The 16119-nt window shown below is 36.8% G+C and overlaps 1 protein-coding gene across 2 annotated transcripts in view; it reads left to right on the top strand.

Moving 5' to 3' along the window:
- LOC126183855 (uncharacterized) overlaps positions 1–16119 on the top strand; it is a 252093-nt gene that overhangs the window by 144162 nt on the left and 91812 nt on the right. For both annotated transcript variants that reach the window (XM_049926145.1, XM_049926144.1), the window contains exon 5: positions 915–1045. In XM_049926145.1, coding sequence (XP_049782102.1) covers positions 915–1045 — 131 coding nt within the window. The remainder of the gene's footprint in view (positions 1–914; positions 1046–16119) is intronic.

Raw genomic sequence — 16119 nt, 5'->3', positions numbered from 1 at the left:
AACATTATGCAATTAATATGCCTAACTCAGTTCTGAAATTTTTTGCATACATCAAGTTTTGAAAAAATGCTGCTCAGTTGTGCACAGTTACTTTTTAATGCACTGATGTGCTCAATATATCTGACATTCAGGTTTATGTGTATTTGTTTTACTAGCATGAATAATACATTAAATGATAGATATTTGATATATTAAATTTTATTGTGGACATGTTGTTGGTCCTGTTTTTGACAGTTTTGCTTGTATGCTTTTTGACAACTCATATCCTCTACTATTTCGTAAACTATTGTTGTTCCCTTTCACAAGGACAATCAAACCTATAACACTGTGTAGGGTACCTAGTGCCTCCCTATCCTGTTGTCAATAGCATGTTCTGTTGTTGATCATTTGTGATCCATTCACATCTATGAATCATACTGCCACACAGGGCAAAGGAATCCTTACTTGGTCCATGTGGTTTGAAATTTCTGGTAGAAATCTATTGGCTGGTTAAAAGTATCTCTTTGTATGGGAGTTAATATGTTATTGAAACATTGCACATCATAGAAAAACTGATTCTGGGACAATGTTGTCAACAAAGTTTTGTAGCACTTCAACAGTTTATGCTTAAATATCTTAATTTGTGCACATTGTGTAGTTCTAAATTATTTGCCCACAATTCACTCAATTTTGTAAAGTCATGGTACTGTTTTTGTGGAACTCAAAAGCCTTTGAGGTATTTCATCACCAGCAAAATTCAGGAGTCAGTAACTGAATGCGAAAGCTTCTTTATACAGTTGATTTTTGTGCTTAATAAACATTATATCTGACAGACCATTATGATTTAATTGGAGATACGTTTTATGAACCAAGTTTCTTTATATACATTTTTTCGTGAACTAAGTGATATGGTTTGAACATTATTTGTCTTCCAGGTGAATGAATCTGAGAGAGAGAGAACTATAAGTGAACTTGAACATCGGCGTACATCCCAGAACTACCATCGTGCAGAGATGCATGTCCAGCAGCTCCAGAAAGAACTGAAAAGAGCTATAGCAAAGTCAAGGTATTTTGAGCATGATCTATCAGCTCTATACTGCATGAGCATTGAATGTGATACTTTTTCTTAAAAAAAAAAAAAAAAAATCCCTTTCTCCGTAGATGTAAATGACAGAGTTAGTATAACTAGTTCTAGAAAATGAATTTGCACTACTGCCTAACAGTATGACATGCATTTTTATCTTAGGAAATAATTTTTTTATCATAGTCATTAAACAAGCATGTGCCAAAGAAAGTATGCTAGTTATCTGCATATAAGTTGCTGTAAATAAATTTTTAACACAGTGCTGAAGTCTGTAAATGTGCCAGTGTATTGAGACATCAGTGAAAGTATCTTCAGACTTAATAGTTTTTTTGATTTTAGACATTCAGAGAAATGAGGTCTAATACAGTGAATGAGTGAAGACTTCCTGTTACAACAAGGACCATTTAAAACATTATTTGACTGTTGCCACTAAGTGCACACAATATTTTATCAGTCAGTGTCCTTGCATTCATTGTCAAATCCATAATACCAATGAAACCACACTTTCACCATTAGTTGTCACAATATTAATTTTAGTGATTAATTTGTTAATACCATAATTCAGTTTTTTCACTGAAATTGATTTTGAAATTGCCTGTTCCTCTTTTGCTGGGCACAATTTCGTGCTTGTTTTGGCAGAAAAAACATAGAGCAAGTGATACCAATTATAAAGTATGATTATGCTGACTGCTAGATGTCAACAAGCAAGTGTTATGGAAATCACATAAATGATCATTGTTGAAATGTTGGGCCTCGAAAACTTGAAGGTCGCAGAGTTGACCTGTGACCAGCACAGAAAGATGTAGGTGTTCATTTTTTTCGCATGCTGTTTGACACTGGAATAACAGAGCATTACTGTGAAGGTGGTTTGATGAACCCTCTGTCAGGCACTTAAGTGTACTTGCAGAGTAGCCATGTAGACGTAGATGTAGATGTTGATGTAGACTGAATCCTAGGTGGACCATAGAATATTTTGGTGTACCTTTAACCTAACCCACACCTCTCAACAATTTGAAATTTCAGCAGGGAAGACATGTGGTTTGGATTCCACATTAAACATATTTAAACTTTTGTATTTATTTTATGATTTGATGTAACAACAATTTTAAAACATTTCAGGATTACTTCAGGCTTCTTGCTGTGAGCATTTTCAGTTTTTGTAACTGCGGTATAATTAAAGAGAAACAATCTCACAACAGAATTTAGAAGCACATCTATACTGATATTTGAACTACTGACATCTCTTGTACATACAGTGTTTGTCACATATCCATTTTGTGAAAGACCAAAAAGCTAATACTACATAGGTCCTCCTTTTTCCTGAAAGAAAAAGTCACATATGGCAACTTTATAATGAGGCATGAGTTTTGATATTTTGGTATGACCAACCATACTGTGTACAGTGAAGTCTTCAATGTTGATATTGGAGCAGCCAGTGCATTTTACATATTTTTCAGTGGTTAGAGTTGCTAGCTAGAGATTCATAGTTCCCAAGTTTAATTATCAACTCACATCAGTATATGTTATATAATATTTATTGAATCCTCCAGAATGATTCAAATTCAGTCAATGAAATGGATAAACGAGGCAACTTGCCATTTGGACACGATAGTGAAGACACTGAATGACTGACAGGCTCATAAACAAGATTGAAATGCTAACTAAGCTCTATTACAGTGCCCATCATTGGAGCTGAAAAACAAGTGCGCGCACACACACACACACACACACACACACACACAGAGAGAGAGAGAGAGAGAGAGAGAGAGAGAGAGAGAGAGAGAGGGTGGGAGGGAGGGGGAGCTACATTCTTCTGGTACTGCTGTGGGTGAAGGTCTGTGAAGAGTTGTATCATGGTAGCCTGTGTGTGAGGAACAAGGTGGAGGGAAAGGAACAAGGAAAAAGAAGGGACAGTTATGGTTAAATTATGACTTTTCTGCATAGGATTTAATGAGGGCTGAGAATCTGATTCATATATAATAGTATAGTGTAACAGTTGCAAATAAAACTATAATGTTATTAAGCTTGATAGATTGTGTTCTGTAAGTGATTATGAGCTCGTTAGAGATGGAGTACAGCCTTGAAATGGGGAAGAAACAAGAAACCTGGTGTGTGTGTGTATGTGTGTGTGTGTGTGTGTGTGTGTGTGTGTGGAGGGGGGGGGGAGGTGGTTAGTATGTTAGCTCCAGAGAATGATGTCCGTAAATGAAGCAACATCACAGTCTTCTTCTTGTAACTTTTACCTAAGCTGTACAGCCTCCACCCTAAACTATTTTCAGATTGCTCCAATATCTGGTCACCTAGAATAGGTGAAGAAACTTGACAGAAGCAACCATAAGTAACACTGGCCTTGGTTCTACTGTGGCATCAGACCCTATGTAAGCTACTATAGGGACTGCCAGCAATGGAAGGCATGTCTCTCACATTTCCCTGAAACATTTGGTAGCAGTTCAGCTTCCAGTTGCCTTATTACACATGATTGCTATTGACATCTTGTGTAGGCTCCTAAAGTAGACAGTCAGGAATGGTCAGATTGTAGTGTGCACTAAGTTATTTACCCACTATCCCTTACCAAGTGTCAAGGCTGAGTAAATTGCTGCATTCTTTGTGGAAGACGTAATTCTGAAACAGAGAGCCTCATGTGTGATGAAGATCTCAGATTATGGTAAAGTGTTATAGTCTAAACCAGTGTCTGAAGTAAATAAATAAATAAATAAATAAATTTCACATTGCAGCACCACCAACAGTGAGGCAACTGCACACCCTCAAAAAACTGTCCTCATGGATCATGATAACATGTTATTGTTGGGTGATTTCTTCATGTATGTTTACAATGAATAGAGAGACTAGGATCTGATACTGCTTGTTATAATACATCTCACCATGTTTCTGTTTCAACAAGATAGTAGCTGGAATGACTGCATCAAACAGTTTATCAACCAAAACTCGAGTGATTTTCTGCTATGAAAAAAAAAGAAAGAGAGATAGATTTTGTTTTTGAGTGTACAGATACTCAGGAGAACTGATGAAAAAAGTTTATAAAAATCTCATGCACATGAATAACAATTCCAATCACTGGAATGAGATTTTCACTCTGCAGCGGAGTGTGCACTGATATGAAACTTCCTGGCAGATTAAAACTGTGTGCCGGACTGAGACTCAAACTCGGAACCTTTGCCTTTGCGGGCAAGTGCTCTACCATCTGAGCTACCCCAAGCACAATTCACGCCACACCCTGACAGCTTTACTTCTGCCAGTATCTCGCCTCCTACCTTCCAGACTTCACAGAAGCTCTCCTGCGAACCTTGCAGAACTAGCACTCCTGGGAGAAAGGATATTGCAGAGACATGGCTTAGTCACAGCCTGAGGGATGTTTCCAGAATGAGATTTTCACTCTGCAGCAGAGTGTGCACTAATATGAAACTTCCTGGCAGATTAAAACTGTGTGCCGGACCGAGACTCAAACTTGGAACCTTTGCCTTTCACGGGCAAGTGCTCTACTATCTGAGCTATCCAAGCATGACTCACACCCTGTCCTGACAGCTTTACTTCTACCCCCAGGCTGTGGCTAAGCCATGTCTCTGCAATATCCTTTCTTCAAGGAGTGCTAGTTCTGCAAGGTTCGCAGGAGAGCTTCTGTGAAGTTTGGAAGGTAGGAGACGAGATACTGGCAGAAGTAAAGTTGTCAGGATGGAGCGAGAGTTGTGCTTGGGTAGCTCAGAAGGTAAGGCACTTGCCCACGAAAGGTAACGGTTCCGAGTTCGAGTCTCGGTCCGGCACACAGTTTTAATTCCAATCACTGTCCAAAGCAGAAGAGATAAGAGGGCGAGTAATTAAGGCATTAAAAACAGGGGTAAGAGGATCTGTACTGGGAGGAAAAAATGAATAATTTAAAAATTACATTTAAAAGAAGTGATCACATGGATGAACAGATCAATAAGGAACTACATCCCAACAAATCCAAAACTTCCGATGAAAAACAATCACCTTAAAGTGAAAATTTTTCCCATCCATAAAAAATATCACTTATTTTATGATCAGTCTATTATGAAGACATGGTATTGACCCAGTATTCAAACCTAAAATGAAAGTGCAGGATTACTTGAAACCCACTAGCAGTCTGCCATTCTCTATTAGTCGCAGCAGGGGTATACAGAATCTTTTCCCCACGTAGACAGGTTTACCTTGAAACTAACAAGGGTAGGCCATACCACTCAACTTTGTGCACTTTCAGTAGTCCATTAGGACAACATAATGTGCAAGTAGTAAGGCACACTACTTAAGCAATTGTGAGGAAATCATAAGAAAAGTTTTACTCATACAATATGTGCTGGTGCATTGCAACTATGAGCTCTAAATGGTGATGGTCAAGTGGTAGCATTCAAGCTCCATAATTGGCAAATTGGCAGATCCCTAGATCAACTCCACACTCAGTTTTTATAACTCTTTGCCTTTATATATATATATATATATATATATATATATATATATATATATACCCTCTCCCTTAAAACCCATATCCTTTTGTCTTTCCCTCTCCTTCCCTCTTTCCTGACGAGGCAACCGTTGGTTGCGAAAGCTAGAATTTTGTGTGTATGTTTGTGTTTGTTTGTGTGTCTATCGACCTGCCAGCACTTTTGTTTGGTAAGTCTCATCATCTTTCTTTCTAAATATATTTTTCCCACGTGGAATGTTTCCCTCTATTATATTCATATCATTAATTTGAACCCAACAATCACATTTGTTATTGTTATTGTCACTGTTACATTTCGTAGTCTTTTCTATTGTCTTATTTCCTCCTTCTGTTTTTGCCAGCAGTTTCACTTTCTATTCACCTTCTCCTTTTAATACCCTCTCCCTTAAAACCCATATCCTTTTGTCTTTCCCTCTCCTTCCCTCTTTCCTGACGAGGCAACCGTTGGTTGCGAAAGCTAGAATTTTGTGTGTATGTTTGTGTTTGTTTGTGTGTCTATCGACCTGCCAGTGCTTTTGTTTGGTAAGTCTCATCATCTTTCTTTTTAAATATTATTTATATATATATATATATATGATGTGACTTAGCAAACGAAAGTGCTGGCACGTCGATAGACACACAAAACAAACACAAACATACACACAAAATTCTAGCTTTCACAACCAACGGTTGCTTCATCAGGAAAGAGGGAAGGGTAAGGAGTCATTCCAATCCCGGGAGCGGAAAGACTTACCTTAGGGGGAAAAAAAGGACGGGTATACACTCACACACACACACATATCCATCCACACATATACAGACACAAGCAGATATATATATATATATATAAAGACAAAGATGATGAGACTTACCAAACAAAAGCGCTGGCAGGTTGGTAGACACACAAACAAACACAAACATACACACAAAATTCAAGCTTTCGCAACAAACGGTTGCTTCGTCAGGAAAGAGGGAAAGAGAGGGAAAGACGAAAGGATGTGGGTTTTAAGGGAGAGGGTAAGGAGTCATTCCAATCCCGGGAGCGGAAAGACTTACCTTAGGGGGAAAAAAGGACAGGTATACACTCGCACACACACACATATCCATCCGCATATACACAGACACAAGCAGACATTTGTAAAGGCCTTTTGTCTTTCCCTCTCCTTCCCTCTTTCCTGACGAAGCAACCGTTTGTTGCGAAAGCTTGAATTTTGTGTGTATGTTTGTGTTTGTTTGTGTGTGTATCGACCTGCCAGCGCTTTTGTTTGGTAAGTCTCATCATCTTTGTTTTTAGATATATTTTTCCCACATGGAATGTTTCCCTCTATTATAATATATATATATATATAACACTGATCATATTATTTCATATACATGACATTTGAAAGGTAATATAACAAAGAAAAATGTGTATCTGCATGAATCTTTATACTATAATTCAAGATGGTGATTTTCAAAAAAATCACATATACACTATTTTTTCTCCATATATTAGCAAGGTCTCAGCTTCACCCAAGTCAGCTGCTGAATGGGACCTGTCTCTGCATCCACAGGTCAAAGCATCCAGGTGCAAAGCAGTTATTGGTACCTTACCCAATTACAGCTGTAAGGGATTTCACAAATCACATCAGGCATACATGTTCAAGAATACTTAATGCGGTTGGTCATTAATATGATTAAGAATATAATATTTATTGCAATAATTAAAATTTCTAAACAGCCAAATAACATGGAAATTCATAAAAGTTCTTGCAAATGCACATGTTTTTTAAAAAATTATATAACCTTTCAGATGTCATACATAGGTATAATTAAAAGAAGGAGGAGGAGGAGAATAATAATGAGTGGGACTTGATTCAGAGACCCACTGATCATGGAGCTTCAACACTAATCTCTTAACCAATGCCACCTCGCACTGAGAGCTGCAGTGCACCAGTACATATTTGACATGTAAAATTTCTCTTGTTATTTTCTCAAAATTGTGTATGTAGTATGCCTTACTACATGCATATTATGCTGTCCTAATGGTCTATTACAAGGGTGCAAAGTCTGAAGTAAATCCACGATCCAAATGTCGATGTGAAAAAAAAAGAGCTTCAACTTACAATTCAAGGCTTAAAAAAGAAACTGCTGTTCAGGTAACACAAATTAATCAACAGTAGCTGGACATGCATTGTGACCAGCTTACCACTAGGCCCACGTGTCTGAAATTAAATTACTGACCACATCTAACCATTATCCTACTAGGATGTATTTATTTTTCCAGATTGTGGGATGATATCTGCACAGGCTATAGAAATTGAAAAATATAAGAACAGCTTCAAAAGAAAAGGAGAAGGACATAGCTGGACAAATTGTGGCCATAATGTTAAATAAAGCAAATAACATTTGCTCATCTGCCAAATGAGCTCCAGCAGACATTTGACTTTGACTTGACAATTTCTGACAGTGTTCAGATGACAACATGTAACAACAGTAATTGTTCAGCTATGCATAAACAGTTCAACTGTTTTCACTATCTAGTTCCAAAAGTTCTTCTAAACTTTCAGATTTTGAAGCAATAAACATTGGAGAATACAACCAACAGTCTCTATGACTGTGGCAGTATCTCCAACAGCAAGAGACAAAATTAAACTACAGGACTGTAACGTGTGAGAGGTACATGTCTCATTCACAAAATTGTACCCCTTCTCACTTCATTTGACTTCATTTCAGATGAATATATACTTTTTAATTGATGTAACTCTTTTAGACTCTCGTACACTACTCTTGAAAAGGGGGTAGTGAATCTTTAAGTATGAAGAGTAGCAGTTTTGCTACTTCTGTTGGTGAATTTTGTTCAACAGAATGTGAAAAGAAGGATGGGAGAAAAATGCAAATAAAGAAAAACAGAGACGGAAAACGTGATTGAAATGGGAGTGGGATTTATGTTCCCTGGAATGTTCAGTCTTAGTTGATCTGAAGAAATGTCTAAAATTAGAAAAAACAAAACACTTTTTCATTTATAGACACTACAAGTAAATATAAACACAACAGTAGACTGAGTATTGTGCATTAAAGAATCAGGACCTCTGAATTAATGGAAGCATGCAGTTGCACATAATAGGTTATATAAAATTTGTAATTATGTTCTCTTTACATTTAAGAACACCAGTATATAATAAAAATGTTTTAAGTACTTCTCGTAATAATAGAAGTTGATCTGTATGTAGGTCCTGAATCAGAATTATTGAGAAAAAATCAGAAATTGCATCTCTGTCTACTAGTTTTCCATTTATTTTCAGTTAATGTGAATGTTCTCTGGGCATTTGTGTGCACGTTCTTCTAATGAAAAGTTTGAGTATTTTTAATAGTGGCATAAACTTTAAATTTGGTGTTCATGCAAATCATAAGCTTGAGTAAATAGAGAAATAAAAGAATGTTTTCTTTATTGGTTACCAATAATTTGCTGTGTCAGTAGTATAACCAGTGCAACAAAGATGAAAAAAGTACTGTGTTAGGTAAGAATAATCATACATTTACGGTTAAAGATAGCCATATCAAGTTGTAAGATCACCAGTCTGAACCTAACATACTGTGTAAATACTTTTCTCTGTGATTTTGGCTTTAAAATATCTTAAGGAACATGAAATTCATTGTAAAAATAATTTTGTTTCTTAATCAGATTTTTTCCATATCATCTCTTTCCAAATACATTTTTTAATGTAGACAAAAATGTGTTTTTTGAGAATATTTATTAATGTAAACTAGGCAGAGTTTCTGAACCTTAGACCAGTTAATGTATGGAAATGTCATGTGTTAAACTTCCTGTAAAATTTAATACCATACACTTTTCCAGTATGACATTTATTTATAGCATTCTTGTATTTTACATTAGAGTGCGTTTTCCACAGTGTATAATACAGGGTGATTCAAAAAGAATACCACAACTTTAAAAATGTGTATTTAATGAAAGAAACATAATATAACCTTCTGTTATACATCATTACAAAGAGTATTTAAAAAGGTTTTTTTTCACTCAAAAACAAGTTCAGAGATGTTCAATATGGTCCCCTCCAGACACTCGAGCAATATCAATCCGATACTCCAATGCGTTCCACACTCTCTGTAGCATATCAGGCGTAACAGTTTGGATAGCTGCTGTTATTTCTCGTTTCAAATCATCAATGGTGGCTGGGAGAGATGGCCGAAACACCATATCCTTAACATACCCCCATAAGAAAAAATCGCAGGGGGTAAGATCAGGGCTTCTTGGAGGCCAGTGATGAAGTGCTCTGTCACGGGCTGCCTGGCAGCCAATCCATCGCCTCGGGTAGTTGACGTTCAGGTAGTTACGGACAGATAAGTGCCAATGTGGTGGCGCTCCATCCTGCTGAAATATGAATTGTTGTGCTTCTTGTTCGAGCTGAGGGAACAGCCAATTCTCTAACATCTCCAGATACTGTAGTCCAGTTACAGTAGCACCTTCGAAGAAAAAGGGACCAAAAACTTTATTGGCTGAAATGGCACAGAAAACGTTCACCTTAGGTGAGTCACGTTCATACTGAGTTGTTTCCCGCGGATTCTCAGTGCCCCATATACAGACATTGTGACGGTTGACTTTCCCGTTAGTGTGGAAAGTTGCTCCATCACTAAACACAATCTTTGAAACGAAAGATTCATCTGTTTCCATTTGAGCAAGGATAAAATCACAGAAATTTATTCTTTTAATCTTATCAGCTGCAGACAGTGCTTGAACCAATTTCAGACGATAAGGTTTCATAACTAACCTTTTTTGTAGGACTCTCCATACAGTTGATTGTGGAATTTGCAGCTCTCTGCTAGCTCTGCGAGTCGATTTTCCTGAGCTGCGAACAAATGCTTGCTGGATGCGTGCTACATTTTCATCACTCGTTCTCGGCCGTCCAGAACTTTTCCCTTTGCACAAACACCCATTCTCTGTAAACTGTTTATACCAATGTTTAATACACCACCTATCAGGAAGTTTAACACCATACTTCATTTGAAATGAATGCTGAACAACTGTCGTCGATTCACTTCTGCCGTACTCAATAACACAAAAAGCTTTCTGTTGAGCGGTCGCCATCTTAGCATCAACTGACGCTGACACCTAGTCAACAGCGCCTCAAGCGAACAAATGTACAACTAAATGAAACTTTATAGCTCCCGTAATTCGCTGACAGATAGTGCTTAGCTCTGCCTTTTGTCGTTGCAGAGTTTTAAATTCCTAAAGTTGTGGTATTCTTTTTGAATCACCCTGTATAATGTTAAAGAAACTGTCCATCACTATCGCATGCTGTTGAATCCACAACTTATCTCATTTGTCCATTTGTGTAATCATCCATGGAAACACTCAGTTGTGCAATGTGATAATGATGGAAAGCAAAACCGAAAGATAGATTATTGGAATTCATTTACGATCGGGAAGGTATATCAGATTACATGAAACAAAGAGTTCAGCATCTTGTAAGGTGGAACATAGGTAGAGCTAACAACCAAAGATTTTGTGGGTACAAAAAAGGTAAATGAAAAAAATCACAAATTTAACAGGGCATCTATTAATGAGATGGTCAGAATTTCAAGTAAATGATGATATAAATGTGACACAATACACTGGACCAAAGGCATCCATTTGGAATTGTTTTCAGGTGGATGTGAAATGACACTATGAAAATATAATAATTAAAACAATTGAAAATATAAGAATATGAAAGTAACAAAGTAGAAATGTATGTTGGATAAACATATTTCATCATATTTGTGCAACTCAAGAGATGAATCAGAAATACAGATAATCAATAATTAAAATAACAGCACTCTGGAAATAATGTCTGTTGAGGCACCATTTCAGGCACAAAAACAAAGAAAACGAGTGTAGAGATGATGGTGTTGCAATAAAAAATGTTTAAAGTCGCAGAGAAAGTGATATAAATGTTACATATTTACTTACAGAATCTCTTAAAGAAAGGACTGCTTTCCAAAACTGGAACAGTGCTATAAATGTTGCACTCCACAAGAAATGATGTCAGTACATTAAAAGGTACAGAAGTATCAGCCTCCTCTCAGTAATAATAGTAATAGTAATAATAGTAATACTTTATTCAACATCGAATGATTAATTGCATATGTATAAAAACAGGTTACAATTCTTGACATATAATGCAATAATACAGTCTTCTGAATATGTCATTGATTAACAAAATGATTAAATTATAGAAATAAAATGGTTTGCTTAACACTATTTACATATTTTTTCAAAGCACTTCTTATTGTATAAGATATACAACAAGTGAACAGAAGAAATACCAGATTCTATTCAGCTGAAGGATCTAACTGGCTTTAGAATTGGATGTAACAATATGGACCTTTTGAAAATCATGAATGAACTTGTAGAATGGTGCAGTGAATGAAAATAACTTCACTGCCGAGGAAACATTGTTCTTGAAAGAGGTTTTGAATCAATTTCAACAGCCCTTGTAAGAAAAGGTATTGGTTAAACCTATTTTAGTGTATAAAGTAATGCTACAGCTTCAAATAGATATTGGGCAAATTAACAAAGAAGTCACAGAGATAGGTGTTGGATTTTTGTAATTTGGGCAGCTAGACTACAGAAGAAATAAACAAAAGAGTAAAAACTGTCTGGTGTAGCTGTGGTAAAATAAATAGGTTTTAAAAACGAAACTTGTGATGTGTCTGAAGTAAAGAGTTAACCATCTGTGTGTGTTAATGAATTCTTTCTGATGGCAGTGAGGCATACATTTTCAGCATGAAAAATGCTAAGAAACTGAGGGTTGCCCAGCTGGCACTGGAGTACTTTTATGCTGGGGTTACTAGGAGAGACAGGAGAAGAAACAAATGTGTTAGGAAAGAAACTGGAGTAGAAGATTTACTTATACCTGTAATAAGAATGAAATGAAGGTTTATGGGATCTGGATATGGATAGTAAATGGGCCTAGGAAGCTCATTGCAAGTCTTCAACCCCTCCAAAGAGTTCAAGATGATTATCTAATTGAAGTTTGGTAAATGACATTAGATTGCATGCAGGTGAACGTGGATGTGAGGGACTGAAGACCTTGATATATGCCAATGTCTGGAGGATGCCTGTATTCAGCAGAGGGTGTCAGATGGCTGATGGTCATGACTAAGAAATTAGTGTACTGGTAAATCATGTGGGGGACATGATTCAGTCAGTAAATCTACAGCACAGTTGTTAGAAGACTAACCATATTTTCAGGCCCAAGACAATATGTTCACTACATTTTAACCCTAAATCCTAAGAACATATATTTTTCTATTCCAGCTTATTTACTCAGCACATTTTAAACAAATATTTTATGTTTTAAAGTTGAGAGAACAATTAATAGGCTTATTCTAACTAACTGAAGGTGTGAAAGAAAGTCGTGTAGCATGCAACCATAGTGCATAAGTTCAACAGTACTGAACACATGCTGGATGTGTTATGCAGTAAAATTTAATCAGTAGATCAATGAATGACTTTAATATAATGTGTTTTGGGCTTACCATCATCAGATTTTCAGAAAATAGAGGATACATTGTCATGAAATAAAAAATTAACAGTGGTGACATGCTTTATGAACAAGAACAAACATTTATTACAACAAAATTAACACAAACCAAATAAATCATATTGTTCAGATGAACTGAAACTACATGGTGAAAACATAACTGTCAGAGGCAGACTGGCAGTGCTAGCAAGATGACATCACCATGAAGCAAAAGTTGCTGATGGGAGGCACTAGCTTGCCCAAGGTGGCAACCTCAGCATCAAATAGGAAAGCAAAGTGCAATATGTTATTTAAACTGATGGAACCTTAAATAAAATTTAAAATATATACATATTGAACTGAATACAATAAACATTCATATGTCATGAATGACATGATAGAAAATCAGAATTTTTTTAATAAATATTCCAAAAACCAATGTAAGAGCCACACAGTGTAATGATACTATTTGTGTTTGAACAATGAGATTTTATGATAGCTATGCTGGCATGTAAGAAATTATGCAAACTGGATTGGAAGAGCGCATAACAAGTGATTGTGAGAATAGTAGGAGAACATAAGCATACAATACTTACTATCCTACAAAAAACCATAGCTGTAGGCTTATAACCTTGAATATATTTCTTACACAAACCAAATTTTTTATGTATAAAAAGTAAACCACATAATACATTTCCAGTTAATCTAAAGATCTGACATACAGGATTCTCAATTACATTGTGTTTAGTGTCATAGTACTTCTACAACAAAGCACCTGTGAGATATAACTAAAACGAAGCTGTTCACATAGTAATCGGTAAATCTTAATAGTCATGAAGAAAGCCAGTTCTTCATAGTAAAAACATGATTAGTGAGAAATTCTATAATATATAAAAAAAGTGTGTATCCTTAAGTAATGTAAAAATAATAAAAACTCAATTGACAGTTGTGATTATGCATCCTCCCAGTGATGGTGGTGGAATAAGTAACACTAAAATACAAAACACAACATTAAATCACATTTAGTGTCTCAAAACATATGATATATACAGATAGGACACTTTATTACAGAGCACCTTAAAAACAGAACTACATTACCAAATATGCAACAAAGCACAAAATCAACTATGGGTAAGTAAGAATATTTTTATGTAATAAAATAAAAATAGTAAAGGTGAAGATAGGAAGATAAGGGCTGTAATGTATATAATTTATGTATCTAATGCATCACTGAAAATATTAAAGAACTACTGGTGACTGAAATCCAGTTATTGATTCAGTACTGTAGATTAATTATGTGATTGGTGCATGTGGATCTCTGACTCTTCTAGAAAAAGCAGTTCTGCCCTTTGGGTTCAACATGTAGATTATTCGAACCTCTGTCAGAGGCATAGAATCTACCTCCTGCAATAAATGGGTGCCATGCTATTTTTATACGTGTGATCCCTAAATTGGTAACAAAATTCCTACCTGTCTGTTCTCCATACATACAATCACAGGACCCACATGTAATCCTATATGCCTCCAGTCACATAATTACATAAATATAACCCTAATTTTAGAATCTGATTTGAACCCTTTCCTTTTTAAAGGGATGTGTGATATTTTCACAGTATGTGCTGAGAAGGAGATGGAAGCATATTTAGTATTGCCTTTTGCTACAACAAGCCTATGTGTTTCCTTGCTGAGCACCTCCTTCTCAACATCTCGTACAAATTTTTCAGTACATTGATTAACCATCCCCACCTGCACAATTGTATCAGTTTCCTTATTTGTATTGTCACTACTCAGGTCTGACAAAGGTAACCTGTTAAACATCACATGGAAATAAGGACGTGTGTGTGTGTGTGTGTGTGTGTGTGTGTGTGTGTGCAAGCAGTTAACAAAATCTCTATAAGAAGCTGTGATCATTTCGTTTTGGCTTTTAAGTAAAGAAGATTGTGGTAGCAATCTTCCTCAAGGTCCGGTGAGCCGGCCAGTCAGTGGATGGTTTTTAGGCAGTTTTCCATCTGCCTCGGCGAATGCAGGCTGGTTCCCCTTATTCCACCTCAGCTACACTATGTCGGTGATTGCTGCACAAACAAGTTCTCCACATATGCGTACGCCACCATTACTCTACCACGGAAACATAGGGGTTACACTTGTCCGGTGTGAGACGTTCCCTGGGGGGTTCCACTAGGGGCCAAACCACACAATAATCCTGGGTTCGGTGTAGGGCGGCGGAGGGGTGAAGTGGACTGTGGTGGTCGTCGTGGGATTGTGGACCATTGTGGCTGTGGTGGGGACAGAGCCTCTCCATTGTTTCTAGGCCCTGGTTAACATACAATACAATACAATATTGTCATCTACTGTAGGTACACTGATGACATTTTCCTTTTGTATCATGGAAATGCAATCATATACAACTGCTCGCTCACCAATAGATCTGTACCTACAGATTGGAAAATTGCGCAGGTCGCACCAGTGTTTAAGAAGGGTAGTAGGAGTAATCCATCGAACTATAGACGTATATTATTGATGTCGATTTTGCAGTAGGGTTTTGGAGCATATACTGTATTCAAACATTATGAATCACCTTGAAGGGAACGATCTATTGATATGTAATCAGCATGGTTTCAGAAAACATCGTTCTTGTGCAACGCAGCTAGCTCTTTATTCGCAAGAAGTAATGGCCACTATCGACAGGGGATCTCAAGTTGATTCCATGTTTCTAGATTTCCGGAAAGCTTTGGACACCATTCCTCAAAAGCGACTTCTAATCAAGTTGCGGGGCTATGGAGTATCGTCTCAGTTGTGTGACTGGATTTGTGATTTCCTGTCAGGAAGGTCGCAGTTCGTAGTAATAGATGGCAAATCATCGAGTAAAACTGAAGTGATATCAGGTGTTCCCCAGAAAAGTGTCCTGGGACCTCTGCTGTTCCTGATCTATATAAATGGACCTGGGTGACAATCTGAGCAGTTCTCTTAGGTTGTTTGCAGATGATGCTGTAATTTACCATCTAGTAAGGTCATCTGAAGACCAGTATCAGTTACAAAGCGATTTGGAAAAGATTGCTGTATGGTGTGGCAGGTGGCAGTTGACGCTAAATAACGAAAAG

This window comes from Schistocerca cancellata, chromosome 4 (genome assembly GCF_023864275.1).
Source record: "Schistocerca cancellata isolate TAMUIC-IGC-003103 chromosome 4, iqSchCanc2.1, whole genome shotgun sequence".
NCBI lineage: Eukaryota > Metazoa > Arthropoda > Insecta > Orthoptera > Acrididae > Schistocerca > Schistocerca cancellata.
The sequence above is the reverse complement of the archived record's forward strand: the minus strand, read 5'-3'. Positions and strand labels throughout refer to the sequence as shown.